Raw genomic sequence first — 27,874 nt, 5'->3', positions numbered from 1 at the left:
GCCACATCCCGATAGTAAAAAAAAAAAAAAAGTCTTCATCGTACTGTAAATCCCACTTGCTACAGTAAGCTGTGTTGACGTAGAAACACACAAGCTTGGACGAGTTTGTAAGCCGCTCGTCCCGTCTTTCGTATGTCCTCGTTCTTTGGCGCTGTGCAGTTATTGTGTTGACCTATCGAAAGTCACCTCAGCATGGCAGCAAGCTGTCACACAGTGATAATGGTGAGAATGTTTAAGAGGCTTTACTTTAGTAACGGCGTCACTCCTCACCAGGTAAATTTTCGCAGCCTTCACAAGGCGCACGCATTGAATTTAGACTCACTTCGTGATTCTCAGCCGCCCAGCCTCAGACATGGGTGGCGCTTTAGACCATCTAGAAGCGATGTATTTCGGCACCTGAAATGTAAGAGCAGAGAGGAAATAGCTTTTGTCAACATTTGATCAGGTCAACTAACGAACTAACATACCTTTACGAGCCACACGCCTCGGGCCGCGTTGGAGCAGTCAACGTCTCTGTCTTGATCCCCCATTTTTAAGCGAGTGAAAAGACTGTGACACCTTTAATGTCTTTAATCATCAATCAAAGCTCACGCGTAACCGTAGACATGAACCAGTGTGCTTCGTGCTGCGCTGGCTGCGCCTTTTCACGGCTTTTCACGGATCTTTGAATTCTACGCCACCTGACAATGACAGCTGAGAACTAAAAGCGGCACTAAAAGCACTAAAAACGGTCGGCGTTTTCCTAAACATTCACATATATTTTACTAAGTTGCGTTTTGAATATTTACCGGTAAACTTTACGGTACTTGATATTTGTACCTATTCCACATTTTCGCATTCGGCTAGCTCTGGCTTGCTCGCTACCAGCGCGCGAAAAATTGCGCGGGGTTACTGGGGTTACTACGGTCCCTGGGTTACTCTCATTACGCTCATTACTTGCGGTGAGTTGACGTTTTGCACGGTCCTTTCTCCCGCTGCCTTCGGCCTTTTATTCATTCATTCATCAGTGAGGGGTCACTGCGCGCTAAACACATGCGAGGAAAGCGAGGCTGGCTTCGCTGAGACGAATTAACTCTCGTGACGCAGCCGTAGTGTTGTGTGCGACGAGATCGCCCATGTGTAACGCCGGACGTTAATTAAGCTTTGCACTTCGTTCTCTGCAGGTGTCGAAACCAATCATGCACGCATTTTTGAAAACGGCCAACCCAAACCTAATCCTTCCCAAGGAGAAAGCTAAGGAACCCAAGCAGGTACCGAAGAAACCAGTGCATATTCCATGGGTGGAAAAATAGTGAGCATTTTTCGGTGGTTCATTGCCCCTTTTAATGTCAAATAATGTGTGTAAGAGTGTCTGACGTTCACTTCCTTTCCTTCTCACTCAGCCGGCCCAAAACCGTCGACGATGTGGCTCACCAAGATGAAGTGGTCTCTGTCCTTAAAAAGTCGCTTCAGGGAGCCGACGTAAGTGTATAAAGTCGGGCACTGGAACGTCGTGTCTTGTGCCCTTCCACTGCGCAGTTTTCTACGTCAACTTGAGTTCTTCAGCGGAAACATTGAAATGTTTTAGCAACAAAAACTCTAAGCAGATTTAAAGCCTCTGACAATTCGCTGCAATGGCAGTGCAAAAAGTCAGAGGGGCTCGGCCCCCCTCAGCAGGTCAACTGTAGCACTGCGGCACCCATTTGACAAGCACTGGAGTTGACTTTTTTTATGCAGTGGTGCTTTGTGGAGGTGAAATATAGCTCTCCAATCTTTTGAATAATGATTTAATCGCAATTATTCGCTTGATGGGGCATCATCAAAAAAAAAGAAACAGGTTTCATCGTACTGCTGGATGCAATTGCCCGACACGCTGCATACCATGGGTCACCACCATGTTCGACTGAGTTTCTTGGCACAACACACTTTTCAACGAGGCACGTGTACACGAAGCTACCTGTTCGTCAATCAGTGAAGGTTCACCTTCGTCTTCATTCATTTAGTTGTGTATTACGAGTCTGTTTGCAATGTGAAATACGCATGTATTTTGCCTACTTTTTTAGGCAAGTATGTGTAAAAGTAAAATATAGCATTGTCGTGCCTAGGGTTCCGAGTGCAGTGAGCGAACTAATTTTCTGCTTTGCAGTTAGACTTATTTGGTTTGAGTTCGCATATCTGTATCCTTTGACACCCCAAATTATTTTTGAAAAACTATTTGTAAGATGCCCTCTTTTTAGTGGTCGATTGGATCGGAACATTGAGCAAACACACGAAATAGGCTCTCAGTGATATATTTCTTTGAGTAACATTCATAAGCATTCGTTCAATTTTAGAGACAGTTGGCTTCACTACATTGTGACTGTACCAAACAACCAATTCTGTGGTCTGCAAGAGTTGTGACAAACTGACTTTCACCCAGAGTAATCACCCCCCCCCCCCACACACACACATATATTGTAACGGGGTCGTGACGTCAACGAAAACAATATATATATATATAATGGATAAAGAGAACTTCTTCTGGCTACCGTAATAAAAATTGTGAAAAACTTCGCACTACAATATAGGAAACAAAACAAATATTTATTTTACCCTAACGGTTTTGGCTGGCGGTCCAGCCTTCTTCGGAGGAGGTAAGTGAAACGGCCATGGCCGAACCCGCTGCACAAGGGCCGCCCACCCAGTTTGGGGGCCAGACGATACTTTGACGTTGGTTTTTTTGGCCCACGTCAGCCAGTTGGCACGCGTGACAGTGCAAGTTGCAGCAAGCGCGGGCCAAAAAACCACCGTCAACTTATCGGCTACCGCTGTAACAGAGCCGGCGAGTCGTGCCCGCAGCTGATTTCGTTCGCTCAAACCACGGCTGAGGGCAGCATTCTCACGGCGGGCGAATGCGCTAGTCACGTGGTTCTTTTTGTATTTTGCGGGCTTTCTTTTCAGCTTGGAAAAAATGGTATACGTGAGACTTTCTTTATCGCAAATAATGGAATTGGGGTTTCTGAAGACGCTCTCGAACTTTGCAAGCCGTATTTGTTGCCTAATGTCAATATTTAGCAATTTATTTAAATAATCCAAATTAATAAATTAGTTAATTACCAAACAAAAATTGGCTGTAGTGCGCAAGGTGACTGATATTGTATTTTTAAGCCCTTGGCTAAAGATAGCTGGGACACCTGGTGTGTGTGTGTGTGTGTGTGTGTGTGTGTGTGTGTGTATATATATATATGTATATGTATGTATGTATATTGTGTCGCCGCTCTATGAGGGGCCCCCCCGCTGATGAAGGTGACTTTAAGCCCTGAATGAAAAGGTCTACAGCAGCTCGATTAATTACATGCTGTAATTTGCTCGACAACAGTAGAAAAATAACGCCTATACAAATGTCATGTGGCACCAATCATCGGATATACAAGTTCTCCCACGTAACTTGAGCCAGGACTATAAAAATGAAAGGCACAATCTAAGCAAATTGAACTGAACGCATACTATTCGCACTAGCCTATAGCTACTCAAGCTATATTTTATTTTCCCTGTAACTAACTCATTGTGTTCAATTACCCAGCTTTTTAATTATTGACTGAAGACCCAAAGTATGACACGCAGAGTTGTTGAGCACCTTCAAAAAACACTGACTCAATTGTTTCCTGTATGATACGTCTCACATACTCTTTCAGTGCAATAGCTCTACTCCTCCCACTACAAACCCAGAAAATGGTCTTGCGTGTGCTTTTGACCTTGAAGCTCTGCCACTAAGGCGTCCAATCTTGGACGCCTTATCTCCTCGGCAGTGCTCAGCCAGCAGCATGCATTTGTGCCGTCATCTGGCATAAGATGGAGGACCAGATGCTGGCCACCATCAGAACACTGCTGCTTCCACGTGGCCACATTCGCATTGCGGCCTTCCTTGTTCACCGATTGCACACTTGAGAGCAGCAAGATAGCAGAGCACAAGTGCCCTGTCATGTGGCTTTTTTCATATTCCGCAGGCTTCCTTTGCAACGTGGAAAAAACGACTACGTGAGACATATCGCTCAGGAAACAACTCAGTCGGTGGTTTCTGGAGGTGCTTTACAGCTCTGCACTCGTACTTCTGGTCTTGAGCTAATAATATAAACTTTTAATTAAATAAAATTATTGAGTTAGTTAAGGGGAAAATAAAAAGTAGCCCGAGTAACTATAGGCCAGTGCGAATAGTAAGTGATGTGCCTTTCATTTTTATAGTCCTGGATCGAGTTACAAGGCACGGCCTGTGCATCATTAGAGATAAAAATTGGGATATACATTTCAACAGGGAAGTAATACAACTAGGAGAAATCAAATATATCTGATGCAAAGAAAATAAGTAAGAAGAAAAGAAGCAAGAAATTAAGTAAGCAACATTAGAGAAAACTGCAGAAACCTTGTTTCCACTAAGGTGTGGTGCAGCTAAATGTTGGTGTAAATGTTTCGCAGTAGGGTGAACCGTTTTGCTTTGTTCATTAAGAATTGTTACAATTGTAAATTGAAGTATCTTTTTTTTTTTGTTTTGATGTAGAAGCATGAGAAGTGCTAACAAATTTAATTCATACAAAATAAAAATGTTGTGTGATTAAGCATGTCACAATGCTTGCAGCTCCCAAATCTCCTGTTCTATGGACCGCCAGGAACGGGGAAGACGTCCACTATACTTGCTCTTGCCCGAGAACTCTTTGGGTACGCAAATCCAACCTAAATATTGTGCTGTATGATTTATTTCTCGTACTGTCCATATGCACCTCTGTGAATTGGTATAGGCGCTGCGCAAAGCGCCGACAACGCCGCCTGTCGCTACGGCTCGGAAGCGTAGGCGGGCTCGGACGAGCGGTGTTCCCGTGAGCGTCAAGGCGAGTGCCGTAGTTGCTGTGACAGTTGCGTCTTCCATCGCAATTTAACGCTTGTGTCAGCCTTCAGTGATGCCGAGAAACAACTGCTGTCTAGTTGGCTGCTTGAACACGCACAAAAACTCGCAAGGAACACGCTTCTAGAAGTTTCCGGTGCTGCTTCACGAGCAAGAGCGACGGCGGCGGTGGATTGCCGCTGTTCGACACAGAAGGTAAGCAATTGCGCTTTGTTTGCGAGAACGATTGCAGTGTTTTTATTTCTCCAGTTATGTCGCTACGCCTTTAGTGAATGCTACTGTGTTTACAGTTGGTAGCCTCGTCTAAATTCTGGATGCTACAATGCACGAGGTTGTTGTTACTCATAAGACGCGATGCCTCCTTGAAAAAAAAAAAAAAAAATGAATTATGCGCAGCGCAAAGCCAGACAATGCAGAGTAAAGCTATAAAGAAGTAATTACGCTTAGACGCTTTAATAGGAAGGAATCCGTGTTAAAAAGCAGGTAACAGACGCCTTCAGAAAAGGCCAATTGAAACACGTGCTGCATGGAATCGGTTGCACGCTCATCCTATCTATCGACTGGTATGCGATCTTCGGTGCAGAATGTTCATTGCGTGCTTGCCTCAGCTATCTGCATATTGGCTGTACAACCTGGCACCTGTGAGCATTGAAGGCTTTGGACAGGACATTAAACCTCAGTTTGAATGCCTCTTAACATGACATCATGGTATTGGGAAAGGTCCGAAACTTAATTAAGCTTTGACGTCTGCCACTAATGCACATTCACTTTACACAAGTTGTGTAATGCGTGGGGTCGATTCTGAAACCTTCAAGTTTTTTTTTTCTTTATTTCTTGCTAGTGGTGCTAGCCACTGCTGTATTTTTTTCTTTTGCATGAAACTGGTGAATATATGTTCATATTGCGTCATTGTACTTTTGCATCTCCTTTGAAAATGATTGCAATGAAGCATGTGGTTTACAAGCAATATTTATGACCACTCTTCGCATTTCCTTTCAAAGTGCGAATATTGCAAATATGTATTTTCTTCGTCCCGTCCGTCTGCGCACTGTTTTTTCCTATTATGTACTTTTAACTAATTGCTTGCTTCTTCCACTTTTCTGTAACCGTATGGACCTTTTAGAGAGGATGGGAGCCTACGAAGAACGCCAGGATCTGCAGCCAGCATTTTCTGAACGGTGAAAGATCAAATGATTCAATAAACCCAACTGATGTAATTATTGCCCCAGTCCTATACGTGCAATTTTTCTCAAGCTTAAAGTGCTGGTTTGGATGTTTTACCAACGCTGACATTTCACATGGCCGCACCTGTAGAAACCATTCGCCGGCGCAACAGCGCTCCCTCAAACACTACTATAAAACACACAGCATGTAAACGAAGCTAGTGTGTCCATAGAAGACGATGGTTCAGATGTCAACAAATGAATTCATTAGCGGTCAGGGCGTTATAAAGAAAGCGGCGTATGTACATTGAGTGCCACTTCGTAGGAAAGCTTGTTGATGCTTGTCTGTGCATGGTCTCTGAGATTGCGTGCCGAATCTCGGAGGCCATGGTTCGTGGCAAACACTTGGCGCGTATGGTGACAAATGTCCCACAAAGCTGCAAAATCGGACGCATGTCCACTATCATAAGGTGCGGTTCCTTTGCGCACACTGTGACCGCAGAAGTAATTATATGGGATGCGCACAAGCGGCAAATCGCACACATGCACATCGCCCATGCTTGCAGTGGAACCAGGGGTCTCCGGCACGAAGCCCGGCTGCGGTTCCAACGGCCGCCGCTACGCGGCTTTCGGTGGCGCCCCTATAGGCGCTGCACACCGCCTATAGACTGAAACGAATTGTCATAACATGTCAAGAATACTATGTATATACCAGATTTCTACTCATTGTGATGCGATTGGTGCTTTATATATTGACACCTTATTGATGACAGCATTATTTTTTCAGAGACATGTATAAGAGTCGCATTCTGGAGCTGAATGCTTCTGATGAACGTGGCATCCAGGTTGTCCGAGATAAAATCAAGACGTTTTCACAACTCACAGCAAGTAGTACAGGACCTGAGTAAGTGTCAATTTTTGAGAAATTTGTGATATTACAGTGTTTTCACCTCATATGATTACAATATACTCTACTTGCAGTGGCAAACCGTGTCCACCGTTCAAGATTGTAATTCTAGACGAAGCGGATTCCATGACCGCAAGTGCTCAGGTGCTTGGCTCAGAATATTATTTAAACTCTCAGTGCATGATATGTTTGGAAACATTGTTGCATTAATATTTTCTTCTGTAAATGAAGAATGTTTTTCTCTGACAAATAATGAAAACTTGAGCTACGTATATAAATAACACCTTCTTTTTGTTGATTGCTCTAGCTTCACTGTACTGCTTTCTGGCTCCTGATTACCTCACACATTACCTGCCATGGCAGTTGAACTGGTCGGGTGTAACGCTGCTAAGCTCGAGGACATGGGTTCAGTTCCTGGCGACACATCTCGATGTGGGCAAAATTCACGAACCTCCATGTACCTAACCTAAGCACACGTTAAAGAACCCCAGCTGGTCAGAATTAATCTAGAATGCCCCGCTATGGTTTGCCTCATAATTATATTGTGGCCTCGCTGTTACCACGGCCGCTGGGTGGAAACGCGCATGGTAGGGCCTGCTGCATTTGGCGCCTTTCTATGGGTGTGACGGCCATACTTGCAATTGCTGGTGCTGGCGGTGGCAGCTGCCACAACAAATTAGTTAGTGATTGTCACACAACTGCTTCCATAATATAAGCAGGGTGATCCCTCTCAGTTCTAATCATCTTTTTTTTTTCACTCTAATCTATCATAGTCGTGACATATAACTTGAGCCTGTTTGCGTAATCTGGTTTGTTATGGTCTTATAGTTTTTGACTGTGTGCTGAGCAAAACCAACTCCTTGCTTTTTTTGCTGAAAGAATAAACCACAATGCATGTAGCAACATTATACTGCGCTGAACGTGAGCAAAAGTGGCCTTTATGTTTATAAGTTTGTTACACATCGCTGGTACTTTCAAACTGACTTTATTTGCAACAGTATGAACAATGTTGCGGGAGACCAGGAAATAAAAGCCGGTTAAACAGCTGTATTGTAAATTGTTGGGATCTCATTAATATGTAGTAAAAATGAAAATGGTTGCAGGATACTTCCCTGGGGAACGACACAGTCTTTCATGTGATCTTTCTCCTGCAACCATTACAAATTGACCTCTGTGTTGTAAATAGCAGGAAGTTCAAGAGTGCGCTGTGCCTCTAGTCCCATGAGATTCTAGCTTTCTTAACAAAATGCCATGGTTAACGAGGGCAAATGCCTTTCAAAAATCTAAGAATAAGCCTAGTATCATTTCCTCCCATTCAAATTTCTATAGTGTGAATTCCTTTTGTTCAAGCAGAGCAAGCTCAGTGGACTTCCTCTTATGGAAATCATATTCTGCAGGATGCACAAGATTGTGGTGATCTACAAAAATGACAGGCGCTGTAGGAGTATCTTTTCAAAACTATTAGAAAGCACTGGTGATATGGATACTGGCCTGTAGTTGCTCATTTCATTTTTGTGCCCTTTTTTTTAAATACTACGCTCACTTTGGCGGTCTGCATATGATGCGAAAGATTCCTAATGATAAACTTTGGTGAAATATGCCAGTTAGAAATGGCGCCAGAATGTCGATTCCATGTTTCACTGGTTGTATTTGGATTCTCGACACATCAGCCGTTTTACTGTTGCCCAATGCCGTAAGTGATGAGATAACTTCATTCTCAGATAATGGTGTAAGTAATATTGTTTGTTCAGTGTGAAAATTTCTGTAGGTAAAATCTGGATCAATATTTGACGACTGACTGAGAAAAAGGAAAAAAATAATTGAATTTGTTCACCAAATCACAACCTGTTAATTCTGCTTCAACCTGCAAAATCTTAATCATTTGTTCCGGCAATTTTCCTAGCATTCTGTTTAGTCTTCCAGACATCCCACAGTCATATTTCATTTCTAGCCCTCTGTAACCACTTGATAGCGGAGCTTCTAAATTTCTTAAGCATTTTGGGAGCTTTTTAGTTCTGATGAATGCATTATATAATTGGTCAGGTTTTTTTAATTTTGCAGATCAATTCCCTTGTCGTCCGTGGTTTCACAAAAAGGCAAAATTCGTCCCTGTAACATCAGAGCTACGCCGGGGTAGACGATGATTTTCCCTTTCACCGTGGACTTGCACTGAGCAAAATTTATTACTTGAATGTCCCAGTCTAATTGCTTTTTTTTTCTTTTTTTAGTTTTTCCTACAGTAGTAGTACAGCTGCTCTTTGCTTTTATTTTAGGCAGCCTTGCGTCGTACCATGGAGAAGGAGACGAGGACAACTCGTTTCTGTCTCATCTGTAACTACATAAGCAGGTAAAGAGCTTGTTCCAGTAGCTGAGTATAACCATCAGGAGCTGTGCTTAATTGCCTTTCTTTCTTTTCTCAGAATCATAGACCCACTGACATCGCGTTGCTCAAAGTTCCGGTTCAAGCCTTTGCCTAAGGAAGTTCTAATAGAACGCCTACGCAGCATATGTACAGCTGAAGCAGTTCAATGCGATGATCAGGTCTGAGGCTCTTGATTGCTTTTGTTAGATGCTCATTTTGGTAGCAGTAACCGTAGTGTGTGAAATTCCTGCTTTAGTATTCACAGTTGTTAACTGCATTGCCAGGACTAGGTCGGACTAGTTAAAGGGGCCCTGCAACATTTTTTCGTCTGCATTCTGGAGCGCTGTAGTGTGTGTAGTGCTGAATAGTGAGATGAACACAGAAAGAATTATCGAAACTGGTGCATGGTAATGGGAGCTATTAGTCAACTTCAAAACCCCAGGAAAAGTTGAGTGAAAACATTCTCTTTCGTATTTCACTCTGCCACTGACGTCGAAGGCTGGTTCCAAACATCGCGTGCCTCTTACAGAGACATACCGGAAGACTCACTCGTGGTGGCCATTGTGCAGCGCACCTAGCGTCACTTTGCATTTTTTTTTCTTCAAATTTTCATATTTAAAAACGGAAATCTTTTTGTATCTGAGAAAGTAAAAGGAGTACTTCTATAAATTTTAGTGCACAATGGTGTGGCCTAGCTGGGACCATATGAATATTACATGCGACTTGTCACGTCAGACCAATCAAAATGCCTGGCCAATGTCGTCACTACCATGTGATGAAACATCACTTCCGATCACAAAATAGCCATTTTGTGTTGCTCTAGTCCGAAACCGATGTGGTTTCTCTGTTGAAATAAAATTATAACAGCTTTGTTTTTCGCATTGCCACTTGCACAATGATATTGGTGCATTCCACAGTTCCAGATCACCTTGATGAAAATCATTTCATCACTTTGATGAAAATGACACGGTTAATTTGTGTCGCAGGGCCCGTTTAACTTGGGCTTTCGTTATGATGACAGATCTTGGAGCACATTAAGCGCTTAAAGGCTGGCCACAATGAAGGGTGTTTTTTGTGAACGTGAATGTTCACATTCAATTTGATGCTTCTGTATCGACTGTACAGGTGCTGGACTTTCTTATGGATGCTTGCGAAGGAGATATGCGAAGAGCAATCACCCTTTTCCAAAGTGTTTCTCGGCTTAAATGTAATGAACCTGTAACCTCCCATGATGTGGCTGAAGTTGCTGGGGTGAGTTGTAACTCCTGTGTTGTATCTTTTGTGTTGAGCTGCTTGTAATAGCAGAGCTAGTTTCAGCATGTAAAACCAAACCGACAACTGAGGTTTCTAAATTTGAGACAGAGGCATGTGCCACGGTATTGAAGTGGTTGTGGTCATTGGCTGAGCAGATTTTAGGTTTGATTATGTGCTTAAAACTTCAAGTAGTTATGATGGACGGAAAACAGCAACTACTTGTCCACCTAGTGCAGCCATTATGCAAAATTGTGTTCATCCCAAGAGTGCAGAAGTAAACATTTTTAACAGCGGAGCTGAGTAAGCTCGAAGCCCCGTTAGTCGCAAACAGAAATTATCATCATCATCATGTTTACGCACTGTTGATTCACTGGCCATTCTCCCAATTTCCTTCAAAATAATTATTAACAGCAGAGCTGTTAAGCACGGAGAATCCCCGTTAGTTGTGAACAGAAATGATCATCATCATTAACTGGCACGCACTCTCTTCGTCCTCTTCATCTTCTGCTTCGCTCCCAGAACACGTGTGCTGATTTTTCCAGTGTGGGATGCAGTAACTGATGGGCGAGAGAACGTGTACAAAGAGAAAGAAAGAGAAATTTTTTGTTAAAAAAATTTCTTGCCAAGGTGGGATTCGAACCCACGTACCCACGATCCGAAGGGGAGCGTCGTAACCCCTCGGCTATCCAGGCACGCTAGCAGAACAGGCATTTATGGGAACCATATGATTGCGTTGCTCTGGGCGAGAGAATGAGAAAAAGATGGAGAGAAAAATAGAAAGAGAGCAAAAGAGACAGAAAGAAAGAGGAAGAGAGAGAACAAAAACATCACGTAGCCATGTATAGTATAGTATACCGGGGGGGGGGGGGAGATGTGAGGGTGAGGAGGGGAGAGGGTAAAGCATAGCTTAGCTACGTGTAGTATTTGCCGCGTTAGTGTGGATAGGTGGTCAGCGGCACGTATCCAGATGTGCACAGCGGCAATACACTGTGAGTGGTTCGAGCCGATTGTTGGGGAATAAAACGCTTTGGCTGCGGTCTACTGGTGATATATATGCTCATGTCCACACACGTGCGAGCATGCTGTGGCTAGCAGACGATGCAAGGAATCATTTACACTACGGGGTTTCACCCGCTCGTCTCTAGGTGCCGACTCTGTTCGATCTCGAGACCAATAATTTAGCAAAGGGGTGGGAAAGGAAAGTGAGGAGGGGACAGGGTGAAGCATAGTGTGCTCTTGTGTGTATAGTATAGCAAGGGGTGGGAAAGAGATGTGAGGGAGAGGACAAGGGGAAGGCCACCAGACCCACTGTTTCCTCAGTTTTCGCACCACTAGTGCACAGCTGCCCCAATTATTTTACTACATAGATTACAAAAAAAAAAAAAAATACGCTGAAACTGTTTACCAAAAGCGGTATATGACTCAAAATGCTGAGAACCAATGTGGCATAAGGGGGTGCTGAATTCAGAACTGCTGTAACAAGGGCTACATTACTGAAATTCTCTTGGTGACAATAATAATGCATGTTGCATTGTAAGGGTTCCTTAGAGAAGGGTCACACTAATTAAAGGCAAGCTGCAATGAAACTTTGACTAAGCAAGTAGTAGATTTGATCTGAGCCATGTGTGGAGCGGGTAGTTGGGGGACATTACCAAGTCCCACCCTAGTCACTGTCACTTGTGTAACATTTTAAACTCATGAAACAAAAACATTTGAAAAGTATGTGTGTCCCAGGTAATCATAAAAACCTCTTAGAATACTCAAGGAGACAGCAAACCTTTCAGTTAAAGGAAATAGTAAAATCCCCCCAAAATGTTGTTTTCATTAATATGTAAGACGCGGTGCAAAAATTTTTGAATTATCACATTTCTGAGTGTTACCTCTACATATGTACAGGAAACAGTTTAGTGAAAAGCCATGAATCATATAGGAAAAATCTGCAATGGTCGATTGCCATGTCTGGCATACTTGGCAATGAATGACCCAACCCTCTGGATACAAGCTTTCATAGTGTACCTCAGATTTCTAGAGCACCATTTAATTCCTATGCCTGTTTCACAAACATTGTCAAAATGGCTTATTGTGGCTGTTCTTATAGCAGCAACGAACTTTGTCATGCTTCCATCCAGATCATTCCAAAGCAGTGGATTGATGGCCTGCTTACGAGCTGTGCATCGAACTCATATGAGAAGCTCAGTGCAACAGTTGAGGTAAGGAACTCAGTAGTGGTCATTTATCAGAAAAGAGAAATGCATTTGCAACAATGGCATAACGATTTCTGTGGCACATACCCGTTTATGATGTTAGTTTTCTGATAGGCCACAATACTCGTTTGTTGGGCTAACTTGTGTTCTTCATTTTTAGTGGACCAGTTAAAGGGGCCCTGCAACACTTTTTGAACATGGTCTGTAAGTGCTGTCAATTGATGGTCAAGGCTCCTGCGAACATGTGACCCAAACATTATAGTGCAGCACAGCGCATAGAATTTGCGATTAAATTTCAAAGTCAGCTAGAAATTGCTCACTGTCCTCTCGGCAAATGATGCCATATACCCAAAATCAACTGCATCACATACCCAAAGGCACATGGACATGGCCATTGGCTGCTTGAGCATCATGAGCTGCATAGTTACTGTGGCCACCACAGTGTGCCATGGCGTGCCCACGCAACACTTTACAAGCACGCTTCTGATCACGCTGAAACTGAGCTTTGCGTTCAAAGAACACAGGAAAAGAAAGCTGACGTTGGGACGTAGCTTCTTGCCCCTTGTCATCTTCCCTGTGTAACTTTCAGCACGCTCGCTTGGAAGAGAGAAAGCACTTAGAGCGTGCAACAAATTCCACTTGTACTCGACGGATTCTGAAATTTTTTCTAGCAGTTGATTCATGAGGTCACAAATTTCCGTAGTGAGGTCACTCGATGATTACCTATAAAAGTGTTGCGGGGAGTACTGACACGAACTTTTTCCGATTGTTGCTCTAAATAAAAACGCTGGTGTCGAGAACCCTAAAAACGGGCGCAACAGCCGAATCAGGATTTGGAGCAATTTTTGGAGCAGCAGAATGTTGCTTTTGGAGCATAAAAATCCATATTTAGAGCAGGTTACAGGGAAAAAAGTGCGCGGTTTTTAGCCCGAAATCCCAAATTTGGAATAATATAACAACTAAGACTTACTTTCAGAAAAGAAAAATATATGTACAAACTATTTAACATCAGCTAACTCGTGCACAGTGCACGTGAGCACTGCTATTTCAATAAAAGCAATCTGTTAAGTCCACATTAGCATTTGCAGAGCCTGTCAAACCATTTGACAGGCACTGCATTGCTGTTGTGAATCTGCCGACCTGGCAACCTCCAAATTTGGGAGTTTCATAATGCAGGAGCGAAAGGGGCTGGCGAAAAAGAAAAAAAACTGGCGTCTATTTTTGTTTATTTCTCAGGGCCGCAGGAACAATCATGCACCGCTCTGAATGATTGCCAGTAATTTTGTAGATGTCGGCAATCATGCTAGTACCAGTGATTCCACTCCTGTGCCAAGGTGCACCAAATTCAATTTACTGCGCCATCCTGATAAAATCAACGTAAATTGCGCCATACTGCGTCACAGTCTCTGGTTTGGGGGTGTCTTTCACCGGAAATCGTACTGATGGCGCGTCATAACATGTGCAGCTTGATCTTGGGGCCGCCAAAGTCACAACCACAGATCAAGAATTATTCCGCTGAATAAAGAGCGCTCGCTCATGCGTCCCGATCCATGATGCCATGATCGGTGCCAATGGAGCTTCCGTTGTGCAAGTCGGCTCGACGGCAAAATGCACCCTCCGCAGAAGCTCGTGACACCTAGGCCAATCGGTAGCGTGAAAGTGAGGCGGCGATTCATCGGCAGACGTCGTCTGTTCCAGAAACGCTGGTGATTGCTCGTTTCAGGAGTCGCATGGCACGTAATTAAAGCAATGTTCAGTAATAACTACACGCGTGCCGCTAGAATGTCTGTCACTTATGTTTCTCGACATCGTGGAATGAAATCAGGGAAAACAAGCAATAGATATATGGAGCAAGGTCGAACTTTCTGTGCTTCACGTCCATGGAAGAGCGCGTTGAACAGTGGGAACACATTGACACTTTTCATCAAATATACTTTAATCACGAATCTTCATCCAGAGGAGCTTTTTTTGTAATTTTCTTCTACCAGCACATCCGGGTTGGTAATCGCTCTTGCAGTAATACCCCCGAAAGGCCCTGCCCTTCTGGGCTCGTTAGTGTTAGGACCCCAATTCGAATATTTTGTTTGTTCTTTTTTTCAAATGTCATCTCATTAATAAAAGAATGCCTCCTGGTCGGAGTAGCCACAAATCTGTTTTAATTTGGGCAGCTGTCAGTAGCGGGCCCGTCGCTGACGGCCCTGGCGTCGCAAGGCCCACTGTGAAGCGGCTACACTATGTTATATGTCCGCCCCTCGCTTTCCAGGGTTTCCTTAAAGGTGAAGCAGCAAATGCGATAGCAACACGTATTGTTATACATAGTAAGACTAGCAGCTAACTCCTTTGGATCCGATCTCGCATAACTCAACAGAACGAAGATTTAAGAGAATACAGCTGCTTCAGAGACCGAAGTGGTTGTCGTGCTTTCAGTTCTCTCTACGTGAAGTAAGCATTGGGAGCACAGCAAGCTTACAACCAGTCTCCTGATGCCTGTCGAGATAGCGTGCGCGCCAGCGACTGCGCCCTTTGAGTGACGCAGCAACCTCTCCCCCCTCCACTCCTGTCACTTCATGCTCCTTACGAAAGACGGGCGGGGCGTTTCCTCTCTGCTTGATGAGCAATTGACGGCAGGCCTCGTGCGCTGGGTGATGTTATCGCATGCACCCTCCGTGCGATGGAGACAGCCAGCTTGTTTCATCTCCGCTTCAGCCGTGTTCGTCATCAGCTTTTACTCGCGTGTAGAACGTACGATGTGCTGGGAGATGTTATCAATTTGGACTTTATGCTGAACATTACGGCAACGGCGACACCAAAAACCCATCGAGTGTGTGCTTCACACTAGTTGTGCCAAGCCATCCTTGTTTCTCTTTATTTATTTCTTTCTTCTATTTCTCCCTCTCTGTTTGCTGCATCTCTTTTTGTATCGGTTTCCTTCCATTTCTTTCTCTTGCCTTTCCCTCTCTATTTATCGCTTTTGCTTTCATTCAGTCTTGCTTCGTTTTTTCTCTCTCTTTTTCGTGTCTTGTCATTTTCTTCTCCCTTTCCGTCTTTTTCTGCCTTCCTATCTTTTTATGTCTTTATTCCCTTTATTTCTCTCTATTTTTTCTATTGATATCTTTCTCTCTTTCGTTCTCTTTCTCTTTCACGTGTTTCATGTGCTCCACTTCTCCGAGCAGAGTTTTCGTTTAGCACTCATACCTGCTGTACTCTGTAGTGGGGCTTGCCCCAATTCCTGTCATGCACACCCACCCGAGGAGTTTTGCACGGCGGAGCACAAGTTGCCGATAGCTTTAAAAGCTTCACTGTTAAAAATTGAGAAAAAATGAGGGGCCATTCCACTCTGTAAGCGGGACGACCAGTGAATCTTTTTAGTGCCCGGCACAGATAGGACAGGTTGGACGCCAGTTTGGTATGTAAGGCCAGGATGTTAACGGCCGGGCTGTTAATGCTCAGTACGCATTATTCTTTGCACTGCTCTCTAGAGGGCACTAGCGAATGTCCTAGCCATATACAGCTTCGCTGTAAAAGGAAAAAACCAAGTTTGTTATATCATGTATAGTCCCCTGTTAAATGTACTTTTGGACACTTTCGCGGATGCTCGGCTTAACGCAGATCTCCATCTTCCAGACAACCCAGCGCATGCGCAAGCAGTAGTCTGGAAGCACGGCGAGAATGCTCTTGCTACACACATACAGGGAAGGAGGGAAGGGAGTGTCAGAAGAAGTTGGCTTCCGGAGCTCAGCTAAGTGACGTGATGTTGCGCCCAGCCATGCAATCGATCGAGGAGAAAAAGAACCTGGCCTTTGCCTTTAAGTCGTCTTAGGGGACTGCATTGGCGACAGTGTGAATCTTTATCATTGAGGCACTGTTGTATGTCATGGCATTTGTCTACCACTTCTGCTGATAACTACATAGATGTATTTAGAGTGTTATGTCATGAAGTACAGTTTTCAGTATCCAGTATTTTGTTTATTTTCTAGTTTTGAAAAAAAAAAACACATAATAGGTAATTCGTGAACACTCAAGTGCATGACGCAATTATTTTTGCATTATTGAGTGAAATATGGAGTGCTCCCGAGATGCATTCGATTTGCAGTGAATCGAAATATTTCTAGCTCTTCATAAGAGCCCCATAATAATTATTCAGGTACTTGAATGTAAATGCAGCATGCTTCTCCAGTGTACTCCAGTGTACTTCTCCAGTAATTAGCTGCTCCAGCATGCTCCAATATGCAAAATTAGCTACTCAAAAGCGCTCCAAGATGGAACTTTTTGCTGCTTCAAAGTGCTCCAAAATGAAAATTTTGCTGCTTCAAAAATTGCTCCAAATCAGAAGCCCTCGGTAGCATCACTGTAGTACTAATTATATAGCGCGTGCACACATGAGTAATTAAGGAACAAAATGTGCTGTGTCCCGTGACAGCAAGTACTAGTAGCCCCTTCTAAATTATAGTACGCTTTTCCGCACAGCAAAAGTGGCTTAAAAAGCATTCTGCACGTGATAGAAAGAGGCCAGGAAATTTTACAACCGCTGTCCTTTTTTCTTTTCGTTTGCGGTGAGGTTAGGGAACAGTGAAGTAGTTAGAGTTATGGTCCGCGCATCTGGGTTGGATTGGATGATCATGCGCAAGTTTCAGGTGATTAGCGCATTTTCCATTTCTTGTTGTAATTAGATGTACTGAGAAAATTTTGAGGCTGATCAGGTATTTTGGCGCAGCGTGGTGCAATTGCAACAAATTTCACGGTTTGGCTCAGCTTGGCACAAAAATAAGCAGTTGTATCCAGTTCGCGCAGCTGTTGCACCCCTGCTAAAAAGAATATTGTCGTGCTTGAGAATGCATTGAATATATTTTTAATACCGCTACCTTAAAAAACCACTTTCCATTTCAATATCGAGGGGGTGGTTTTGCAGTGGCGTGTAAACACTGTCTGATGCCACAGGGCGACAGGACCTCGCGACATACTAGCAGCATCTCTGTCATCTGCCGTCAGTCACACATGGCTCTCGCAAATGAGTAAATTGCTGTACAGCGATTTCTGTGATTTAGGCTGCATGGAGGACACAGAGTTTGCAAAACCAGTGAACTGTGTTGACTCGTCGTGATAGTATCCATTGTGGTGGGGCTGGCGTGCAGCTGCTGGGCGACGCACACTTCAAACTCAGTCAACTATTTTATACGTGTTTTCTCACTCCAGTGTGTGGAGAGCGTTAACAGTGCATACCAAGGAAATGAAAAATGTCCCTTTCATGGTGCCTCAAAAACGTGTCAGTACTAGGGATGGGCGAATAGTAAGCTTGAGGTTCGAATCGAATAGGGATTTGGTCGAATAACTTCGAATTGAATAGTTTGAATAGTATCTATCGCACATTATTGAGAAAGATTAGCATATTTTGTCATGACCCAACTAACTTGCACAACATTTTTAAGAATTGGAACTAGGCATGTGTGAATGTCACTATTTTGGTTTGAAGTGGAGTGGAAGCAACTTTGACTAGTAGTAAGATTTATATAGCAGTAGGGTGCAAGTTATAACTGGTACAATGCGCTACGTTTTAAAAATTACTATGCTTAGCACATATATGCCCACTTTTAAGCTTAAAAAATAATTAATTGAGGTGAAGGTAATTAATTTAACCTTGAAGTGTGGCTTCGCGACAGTGTGGATTTCCTCTTTATGGTTGGTTTCACGGCATAGCACCTCCACGCTGCAGTGAAACCACCTTTACAGTGGGGGTTATATGCGCTTAAATATACATATATTCGTTCATTTTGAATACTTTGAAATTTCAAATAATCTAAATTTGTGTCAAAGCAAATTCGAATACTGTGTTCAAATATTCGAAGCGCCCGAATATCCGCCCATCCCTAGTCAGTACCCCTTTAAGAAGACGCTGAAAGTAATATGCAAATTGGGTGGCTAAAATCGCACGAGCCACAGGTTTAGATAGTCCCGATGTTTCGAGCATCCTTCCCAGGCTTGTGTCAGTGCCACTAGCATTGATTACATGGTCATGCTTCCTAAATTGCTAGCCGAGAAGCATTGCCATGTAATCGATTTCAGTGGAGCCTTTGTTGTGTGCCTGAATAAGAGACATCTCCTCAAGTCCTGGTATATTTCCTGCAGCACTGGCTGCTCGTTGGGAACGTTGCCACCTCTTGAATAAAGTAGAAGAGCATGACTTGTTTTTTTTGATGATTTTGCGGTCCCTACAGATTCCAAAAAATCGGGACGTTGACTGTAGTGCATTACTGAACTGTAGGCATGTGCGAATATTCGAACTCGCTTCAAAACGAATTTAAATTATTCTAAATTTCGAAGTATTCGAAATGAATGAATAGACATATAAACCGCATGTAACCCCCCTGTAAAGGTGGTTTCACTGCAGCGTAGGGCTGCTATGCCGTGAAAGCACCTTCCCAGGGGAACTCCGCACTGCCGCGAAGCCCTACTTAAAGGTTAAATGAACATATTACCGGGTACCAACGTTTTTAGATTACTTCAGTTGGCAAAGAGTGCGGCTTTCCAGTGGCGCGGAGCGGCTCGCCGCGATCGCCAACCAGGCGGGGGCGCTGCGGTCGCGTTAGGATTGGTCTTGGCGCGTCGGCTGCTACTGCTCTACTGATTGAAAGGGGTCGACAAGCTACTACCAACGATACAACAATTAACTCGATGTGGTAGTCGCTCTCATTTCACTTGGCACGAGCGAAACGGGCGTTTTAGTTGTATCTGAGCATTATAACAAGAAACAAGCAGCAAGTAAGACAGGACATGAAAAAAAAAAATAAGTTAAAGATAAGGCAAACACTGCACAGTGCGCTTACCTTCATTCCGTTTCCCGTTGTAACCGGCATTAATTTCTCGCCAGTATATGCGCAAATCATCTTAGGCTCCCGTAATGCTCAATCATATTTCAAAATCACCTGAATGCGTATTACGCCTGCTGTTGAAAAGCCTACCAAATAAAAAAACCAGCAAGAAAGCCAGAAAAACGCGTCTTGTCATTTTCATTCGATTTCGTGAAACAGAATGTAACAGATGCATTATTTGCAGTGACGTATTTACGAGTGTGTGCGAGTATTCGAAAATGTTGATATTCAAATGGAACACTGCCTTCTTCGATTCTATCATCGAATCGAATAGCAGTCATTTGTAAGCCCGAATATTTTATGAATATTTCAAAATGTCAAGTGCAATGAAGCAAGGCCAAAATTGGCGCAAAAGTACGATAACTGTCATACCTGTAACTGTCATCCCGATAACTGTCATTCCAGTGCGTTCCTCCCGCCATACGCCTGCAAATGCTGTGTACCTATATACATAGCATGTGCCTATTCGAATACGTATTGTTCCCGATACTTAAGCGCGCACAGACAAGGACAAAGGGAGGTGACGACAACACATATATATGAGTGTGGGTTGAATATATGAGTGTGGGTTGAAGAATGGTAGGCCTTGTAAACCAATCTATGATATGTGTAGGGTGGTAGCTAGAAATAGAAGCCAAGATGTGAGGGAGATAATAGAGGCAGATTTGGTTGTAAAGGCGGGTCAGTCATGCGTAAGCGCACCGTCCATTATCCTGTCGTCGAAAGAAACACAGTTTCTCAGCAAGTTCACATAATATCAGCAGTACGATTTTGTGACGTCATGAAAAAAAGAGTTCATATTATGCATTTTCGTAAATAAATGTCAGTTGGAAGTAAGCGCTTGTATTGTCGTCACCTCCCTTTGTCCTTGTCTGTGCGCGCTTAAGTATCGGGAATGGAAAACCAACTAGCCCAAAAATCAGTGCTCCTTGAATACGTATCGAACTTCTTTTACAGCAAAGCTGTATATGAGTATGGGCGAAACCTAAATTTTCAACATGAATTTTCGGCAATGTATTTATGTACCCACTCACATGGGCCGTGAAGGGTCTCCTGTATACTAATATATATATATATATATATATATATATATATATATATAGACCTTTCAGTATAATAAATAAATAAATAAAGATATGAATATGAGGACGTAAACATCAATTTACATTTGTTCTAATTAAGAACGGCTGTTTCATAAATTCGTGGCTTATTCAAAAAGTATACCTTGTTAAATTCTATTTGCTTCTGTCACTATTCCAATCGGCCTCAAAAATCACTATTCGCACACCCCGCAACCGCTACGTCGGTTCAAGCTGGTTACGATGACGGAACTGTACGGGAAGCCTTCACATTAGCTTTAATTTCTTTTTTGCGGATGCGACCTTTTCTGAAGACCTTAGGCTTTTGCAAGCGTCTTTGGCAGCAAAATGCTCTGCAGCAGTGGTGGTCCGCCTCGGTGGTGCAGTGGTTATGGTGCTCGACGGCTGACCCGAAGGTCGCGGGTTCGATCCTAGCCACTGCGATCGCATTTTGATGGATGTGCTAGAGGACCGTGTGATGTGCGATGTTACTGCACGTTAAACACCTGATGGTCTAAATTTCCGGAGGCAATACAACGACGTGCTTCATTATCATATCGATCGTGGTTTTGGCACGTAAATACACCAGATATTATTGCAGCAGTGGTGTCCTTGTGAACGGGACAACCGACACTTATTTTGTCGCATCACAGTTCGGAAGTGCGCCAAGAAGGGTTCAAAAAGTGTCGAAACAGACCCAGTTCCTTTGCAGCTAAACTGAAAACAACTTGGTTTCAATTCATCTAAACATAAAAAAGCTCCCATGAAGAAATGTCGCGCTACGACTCAGCCGAAGCGTACCCCGAACATGGCGCGCTGCACTTCGGCATGTCGAGAATCGGCTTTTACACTTCGCGGCATCTACTCAAATACGTACACACGATCACAGCAAAGAGCTCATGCCTTGGTGGAACGCGTGAAACCTCAAAATGCATCAGTGATTAACTCGCGAGCACAAACCAACAACGCAGCAAAAGCACGCGGCTGAAGCAAGCGTCGCCCTTTGTACTGCATCTCAACCGATCTCAACGCTACGCCAGCGCCACCTCTCGCGACGGCGACAAAACCTGGCCGCCTCTCGAAGCTAGTTTGCAAACTGAAATAATCTAAAAACGTTGCCGGGTACTCACATCAATTCATAATTTTAAGTTTAAAAGCTTGTTATACCGGCTTATATGCTCCATGTCGTAAATTTTAAATTCTAACGTATTTTACAGGTTATCATTTGCATTCTACCGAAAATCAAATCCTGCTACTATGCAAAGTTGCTTTCACTTCCCTTTGAACCAAAAAGAATAACATTTGCACATGCCTTGTTTCAATTTACAAAAACATTGTTCAGGTTAGTTGGGTCATGACAAATATGCTTATTTTTCATTATATGATATATACAGTAGAACCCCGCTGATACGTTTTTGAAGGGACCGTAGGAAATAAACGTAAGAGACGGGAAACGTAAGAGCCGAAAAACAGGAAAAACGGCAAAATATTTAGTGGTACAGAATTTTATTTCAATTCTTACGAGCAGCACGAAAATTGGCGCGCTCAGCCGCGATCTAGTCGATGGATAGAAACGCGGAGCTTAGGACGGCCTTATCCACAGAAATGTAATCAAGGTATGTGATTTTTTTAACACCAACAGCTGTAGGCATGAAAAAACTAAGCACACGCAATCACGACCGGCGCGGCGAGTCCGACCGCGAACCGCACGCACGACCATGCGAGCTCCAACCAGCTCGAACTCCTCCCGTTCTCCGACAAATAACGATGATGATGAGTCTACGCCAACGCGATGGCAGAAGTGAATGCCAATCTCGAAGGCCTTGCTTTCGCAAGCAATTACGTCATACACGCCATGTTTGTGCAATGCAAATCTCAGAGGCTATGCTTTTGTCAATAGTAAATGCCAATCTTGAAGGCCTTGCTTTCGCGAGCAGTTACGTCATAGACGCCATCTTTGCAATTTGAATCTCGAAGGCCATGCTTTTGTTTGCATCAATTGAAAGATTGTTGCTTGCGCCTCTCATGCGGCTAATATTACGGTCAAACGAGGCCAAGCTGCGTGAAAATGCGCCATGGCCGCTCTCTTTGGTAGTCACTCGGTCGGCTCCGGGCGCACTTCGCGACGTATCATACGGGAACGGTCCGACAGTTACGACGTAACAGCGGGGTTCCCAATACATTGTATCCTATGGGAGCTATGCCGGGACCGGCGGAAAACGACGTAACAGCCGGGAAAACGCAGCAGTGAGGAACGTAACAGCGGGGTTCTACTGTACTATTCAAATTTGATTCAAAATTATTTTATCAAATCGCTATTCACTTCGAACCTAAAGTTTACTATTCGCACATGCCTACTGAAGTGCAATTTACTGGCAAGGCAGACTGAGCAGGTGCACCAAACCAGAAACCCCGAGAAATGAGGCTTAATGCAGTTTGCCTTATTAAAGGAATTGTACTCATGAAATATTCGTTACGCTAAAGATGTTCATGTACGGTGTGTCCTTTTATCATGTTGTGCAGAAAGGCTGGCAACATGCATGCATATCAAGGCAGTTTATCTGGGGCTGTATAGCGCTGCTCATAGTGTTACATTTATTAGCTTGTTTACGGTGAAGTGAAAATCTGGCGAGACCTAGCAAGGTTTTAAGAGACCCTGCGAGGGCTTTCCCAAGAATGTGTTGATTTTCAACACGATTAACCAATCCTGCTCTGAACAGCTCTGCAGTGTGGTATTATTGTGTGGTAGCTTTTTTAGCAACTAGGCAGCAGGTGCATTCGTTTATTGGACACTTGCTTCTCTATGAAGGACCTCGTGCTTGAAGGCTTTGCGGCATCGCAACTTTTCAGCCAGCTGCACGATGCCATTGTATTGAGCAACAAGTACGATGACAAACAGAAGTCAGCAATAGCCGAGAAGCTTGCTGTAAGTAGCTTCTGCATGTTTCTCTGGCATTTGTAAACCTTGTGAATGTACGAGAACCACCGGTCATTTTAGGCTGCGTGATACTAACAGCAAGTTCTGTATTTTAGCATGTCTTCAATGTAATGTTCAGGGGGTAAAGGACATACGCAGTAAAACTTGCTGTTGGGCTAGTTGGTGCATGTTGGTGCAGAAAATTCGACGACGCAAACCACCCGAGAAGAAAAGGCGAAAGGAAAGAGCGTCAACCAAAACTGTTTGCTCCGCGGCTTTCTGAAAGTACTTCAGTTTTTGATGAGCTCACAGAGGAGCATAGGGCCCTACCCTATGCTCATCTCTTCCCGATTCTGAGCCTTTTAGTCGCGCTTATTGCCCATGCTACTTGCCGTGCAAGATACCTGGCGTACCACATCAAGAATGGATTGGTCCCTCTTGAAGTGCAAGCTTTGTCCCGTGTACTTAGATTTAGGTGCACGTTAAAGAACCCCAGGCGGTCGAAATTTCCGGAGCCCTCCACTACGGCGTCTCTCATAATCAGATCGTGGTTTTGGGACATTAAACCCCAGATATTATTATTAAGTGCAAGCTTTGTGTGGATGTGTCAAACCGCCCATCGGACACGCAAAGAGGATTTGCCGAGTTTGGAAGTTTGGAGAGAAATACGCCTTTTGCAGGACTGCCTGCGCTTGAAGTGCTTTAGCTATGACACAGGCTGGCTAGCTCATCAAAAAGTGAAGTACTTTCAGAAAGCCGCGGAGCAAACAACAGAGTTTTGGTTGACGCTCTTTCCTTTCGCCTTTTCTTCTCGGTGGTTTGCGTCGTCGAATTTTCTTGTAGACATATGCAGGCTCTCACGATAAAGCTATGAGACTGGGTGAGCAAAAAAAAATGTATTGATCTGATCGGTATGGTATATATTATTTAAATTTTTCAAAATAATAGTTTTCTTGTGCATTGATACACTGATTACAATGCTCCCTGAAAGTCAGCTGCTGCGACAGCTCATTGGATGCATACCTGCCAAGTTTGGAGAAACTGGAGAAATGCGTCCAGCGCAATGCACTGGACGCGTGGGGCAAAACTGGATTTCCGGGAGATTTTCCTATGACCCGTACAACCGGGAGAAACGTTCAAAATCCGGTAGTCTCCCGGGTAATCCGGGAGACTTGGCAGGTATGTTGGATGGCAGGAACACAGTCAAAACATGACTGCATCAGCTGTGATGCGAACCCAGCAGACTTCCTTTTCCTCAGGCTCCAGAGAAGGCAGAAAGTTCAACGTTTCAACAATGTTCAAGGCAGCTGACTTTCAGGGAGCCCTTGCAGTGTGGGAATTGCTGCCCAAGGAAACTATTTCAAAGAATTTAAAGAATATGTATTAATCGTATCAGTAAGTTCTGTTTACCAGACCCGGTATGCTAAACCTTCATGTAGAAATAAAGAGTGTGCAATGTTTTCAAGAGTGAACAATATGATCAAACATGTACCATTTTTTACAAACAGATATGTGACCACAGACTGCTTGAAGGCGCTGACGAGTACCTCCAAATAATGGACCTATGTGTCACAATTATGAACCAAATTTGCAGTGTCCAGCATTAGCTGTTCGTGTAACTTTTACACTAAATAAAGTCCTTTGTAAATGTTGCTATGCTTCTGATTTGCTTCAAATAAAACATGTACATCCAAGTTTCAAAATTTATTTACATAGATTAAGGAACATGATATATAACAAAACATGAGGTTTAGAGAGAGGAAAAAAAAAAGTCCAGACATATCTTGCAGAAGTGGCAGTGGAGTGTGCTGGTTGTGCAGTGCATTGCCACAGGCACAAAAAGAAAGGATGGTGATGTGAGACCTTACCATTCCAAAAAAATGCATTCAATCATTGCAGCAGAAAGAATGCATCAGTGCACACACATAAAATTAAATGGTGGATGCGAGCACACTGTGTTTTGCGGATCAGCATAACAGGCTTGCTTGTAAGATAGCCAATTTGTAAACAGTCTACAGGAGCTTGATTTGGGCAAGTTGGTTCGTGCTAAATATTGTAAGTACAGCGCAACAAGTGGAAGGAAAATGGACATGAAAGAGGGTAGATTGTCAATTGAATTTATTGAAGGCATTCCTGCCGCTTCTCAATAAATTCAGTTGAAAGTCTCCATTTTCCTTCCTACATTTCTTGTGCTGTGCCTACAATATTTAGCAGTCTAAATTTTAAGCAGACAAGGAACTTGATTTTTTAGTGGACTGTAAACATTCGCAAGCCTTTACTAAGTAAACAGTGTCCTTTTAAAGGTATCTTAAAATACACAGTGCACTATGATAAATGTTGCTCCACCACAGATTAAGGAAGAGTTTGTTGTGAATACAAGAATCAACAAGTGGTAAGTGTTTAACATAGCAACATGATCAGTTTTATACATTATTTACAGTGCTCAGGCACTTAGGTGCACCATAAAATGGTAGCGAATTTCATCAGGACAAATAAAAGTACCTAATGAAGGACAAGTGCCTTTAAACAAAGGTGATCTTTGTTCTGGCCTGGTTAACCTGCCAGACATTGAGTTCCTCGTATTCTTCTATGGCTTCCTCAATCTGGTTGGGCCGGAATCCACGTGAAGCACAACGTTCAACAGCATCAGCCATCTTCACTGTCTTGCCTCCAGATTCTGTGACCATGTCTCGGATAAGCGCAAAGATCTTGTCAGTTACTGTCTGGACCCTGGAACACCAGTCATATTATTAGAGAATTTTCTGAGCAGGTGCATTTTCCTCGATGTAATAAAAGGGGAACAATCAGTCAGGGGTTCTCAAAAACATTCTGGCCTTTGGGAATCCCAACAGCTTTTCCAGAGTGCCGTGGAACCCTGAACTTTTTCTTTAGCTTGAAGACAACTGGAATTAATATTGGGGGGTGATGACACTTCTCAAACGCAGGCAACCACATGAACACCACCTGCACTGGGCTAACAAATTTAATATCGAAGGCCATCGGCATTGATGTGCAACTCCTGATAATACATAGACTTGCGATTCCTCTGCACCCTCCTGCGCCGCAAGTCAGATAAAGCGCCCACCGACCACACACTGCATGCTTCAGGCACCACGCACCGTAAAGAATGTGTTCAAGCAAACAAAGCGCTGGATGTAGAGGAGCCCGTTTTATTTTTTGCAAAACAAAAATGAAGGCATGCCAGTCGCACTGCAAAATGGCCATCAACTGATAGATCCATCGTAAGGCTAAGCCTAAATGCTCTTGCAGCCCACAGCAGGCATGAAGTGATGCCTCTTGCATGTATCAAAGCGGCCATTGCACATTTGATTACAAAACAAACATAGTGCAGTGGCAAATCAGCGTGTATGAAAATTGTGCCACGTGAACGCCAGCAGGTCATGAGCCACAAATGCCCATTAATGTCGTTTGAACTGGTTTGAACATCATCTTCTATATCTTGGCTTGCAGAAATACCGAAATGATTGCCACACACGTGTTACAAACTGCGTTTCACGCGCAAGAATTACGAGCGCTCCGCACACTGTAGCTGTGGGTCCCCAAACCAAGCAATTTCCATGGTGCGCACTAGACGCCTGAAGTGCGGATGTGGAGTGCGATGGCTTCGTTAAATGCCAAATGCAATGTAATTTTTCGTGTCTAAGTAAATAAATCGGGTGCTAATGGGTGTAAAATGGGAGCGGGCTGCATTTGTTCCGACCGATGTGAAATCCTAAAATGACCTTCACGGAACCCCTGGGCTCCGCTGAAACCAGTTGGAGAACCCATGTATTAGATGTCTCACCTCAAGTCTCTCTCCCAAGATTACGTATCTTTTGTTTTTACTTGTTTTGTTAAGTTCAGTTTCTGTACTTTCATGACAAAAAAAAAATATGTTGTATATAAACTGGAAATATGTTAAAATCACTTTTAAAGAGCACGAAGTGGCTATTAAAAACTAAAAAGAGCTCACTGTCTAGTGTCCCCTGGAAAATGTCATCTGGCTGTTTGCCATTGCATTTCGCATGAGGAGTTCTCCAAAGCCATGTGCTCAAAATATCCACGATTCCGAAGCTCTCATAATGGAAGAAATAATTTTGAAAAGCATATTTTTTCCGCAAAGACGAGCTTTCAATTTTACCTATAAAATGTGTTTTTCTCAAGACACAATTTTCAGCAACTTGAGTTTGGACATCATGTTTTTGGTACTTTTGATGGCCAGTTCGGGAAGAAATTTTCCCCACATACAGTCAACGTCCGATTTTTC

General features: G+C 43.5%; 3 protein-coding genes across 3 annotated transcripts in view; 1 reads left to right on the top strand and 2 right to left on the bottom strand.

The window, feature by feature from the left end:
- Nucleotides 1-660, bottom strand: part of LOC119388245 (general transcription factor IIF subunit 2) — a 33,077-nt gene extending 32,417 nt beyond the window's left edge. Inside the window, exons 1-2 of the mRNA XM_037655916.2 lie at nucleotides 468-660; nucleotides 323-396 (exon numbers count right to left, since the gene is read on the bottom strand). Of these exons, the coding sequence (XP_037511844.1) occupies nucleotides 323-396; nucleotides 468-530 (137 nt within the window). The 5' untranslated portion in view covers nucleotides 531-660. The remainder of the gene's footprint in view (nucleotides 1-322; nucleotides 397-467) is intronic.
- Nucleotides 661-837: 177 nt separating this feature from the next.
- On the top strand, nucleotides 838-25,259 carry LOC119388242 (replication factor C subunit 4). The gene is made up of 12 exons (XM_037655914.2): nucleotides 838-941; nucleotides 1,164-1,291; nucleotides 1,383-1,461; nucleotides 4,592-4,671; nucleotides 6,806-6,922; nucleotides 7,000-7,069; nucleotides 9,199-9,272; nucleotides 9,346-9,466; nucleotides 10,413-10,538; nucleotides 12,671-12,751; nucleotides 23,500-23,616; nucleotides 25,116-25,259. The coding sequence occupies exons 2-12, from the start codon at nucleotides 1,179-1,181 to the stop codon at nucleotides 25,212-25,214; spliced, it is 1,077 nt and encodes a 358-aa protein (XP_037511842.1). The 5' UTR covers nucleotides 838-941; nucleotides 1,164-1,178; the 3' UTR covers nucleotides 25,215-25,259.
- Nucleotides 25,260-25,310: 51 nt separating this feature from the next.
- The window catches only part of LOC119388241 (DNA replication licensing factor mcm7), a 48,597-nt gene continuing 46,033 nt past the window's right edge, over nucleotides 25,311-27,874 (bottom strand). Inside the window, exon 15 of the mRNA XM_037655913.2 lies at nucleotides 25,311-26,337. Coding sequence (XP_037511841.1) covers nucleotides 26,130-26,337 — 208 coding nt within the window. The 3' untranslated portion in view covers nucleotides 25,311-26,129. The remainder of the gene's footprint in view (nucleotides 26,338-27,874) is intronic.

Source organism: Rhipicephalus sanguineus, chromosome 3, assembly GCF_013339695.2.
Source record: "Rhipicephalus sanguineus isolate Rsan-2018 chromosome 3, BIME_Rsan_1.4, whole genome shotgun sequence".
Classification (NCBI taxonomy): Eukaryota; Metazoa; Arthropoda; class Arachnida; order Ixodida; family Ixodidae; genus Rhipicephalus; species Rhipicephalus sanguineus.
Note: the sequence above shows the minus strand (reverse complement) of the source record. Positions and strands in the feature narration are given on the sequence as shown.

What these genes read in the sequence shown, in the direction of transcription:
- LOC119388242 (XM_037655914.2), top strand. Translation starts at nt 1,179, where the DNA reads ATGCACGCATTTTTGAAAACGGCCAACCCAAACCTAATCCTTCCCAAG. An exon ending in ATTCCATGGGTGGAAAAATA is followed by an intron (nt 1,292 to 1,382) that starts GTGAGCATTTTT and finishes CTTCTCACTCAG; the next exon opens with CCGGCCCAAAACCGTCGACG. An exon ending in CCATGACCGCAAGTGCTCAG is followed by an intron (nt 7,070 to 9,198) that starts GTGCTTGGCTCA and finishes CTTTTATTTTAG; the next exon opens with GCAGCCTTGCGTCGTACCAT.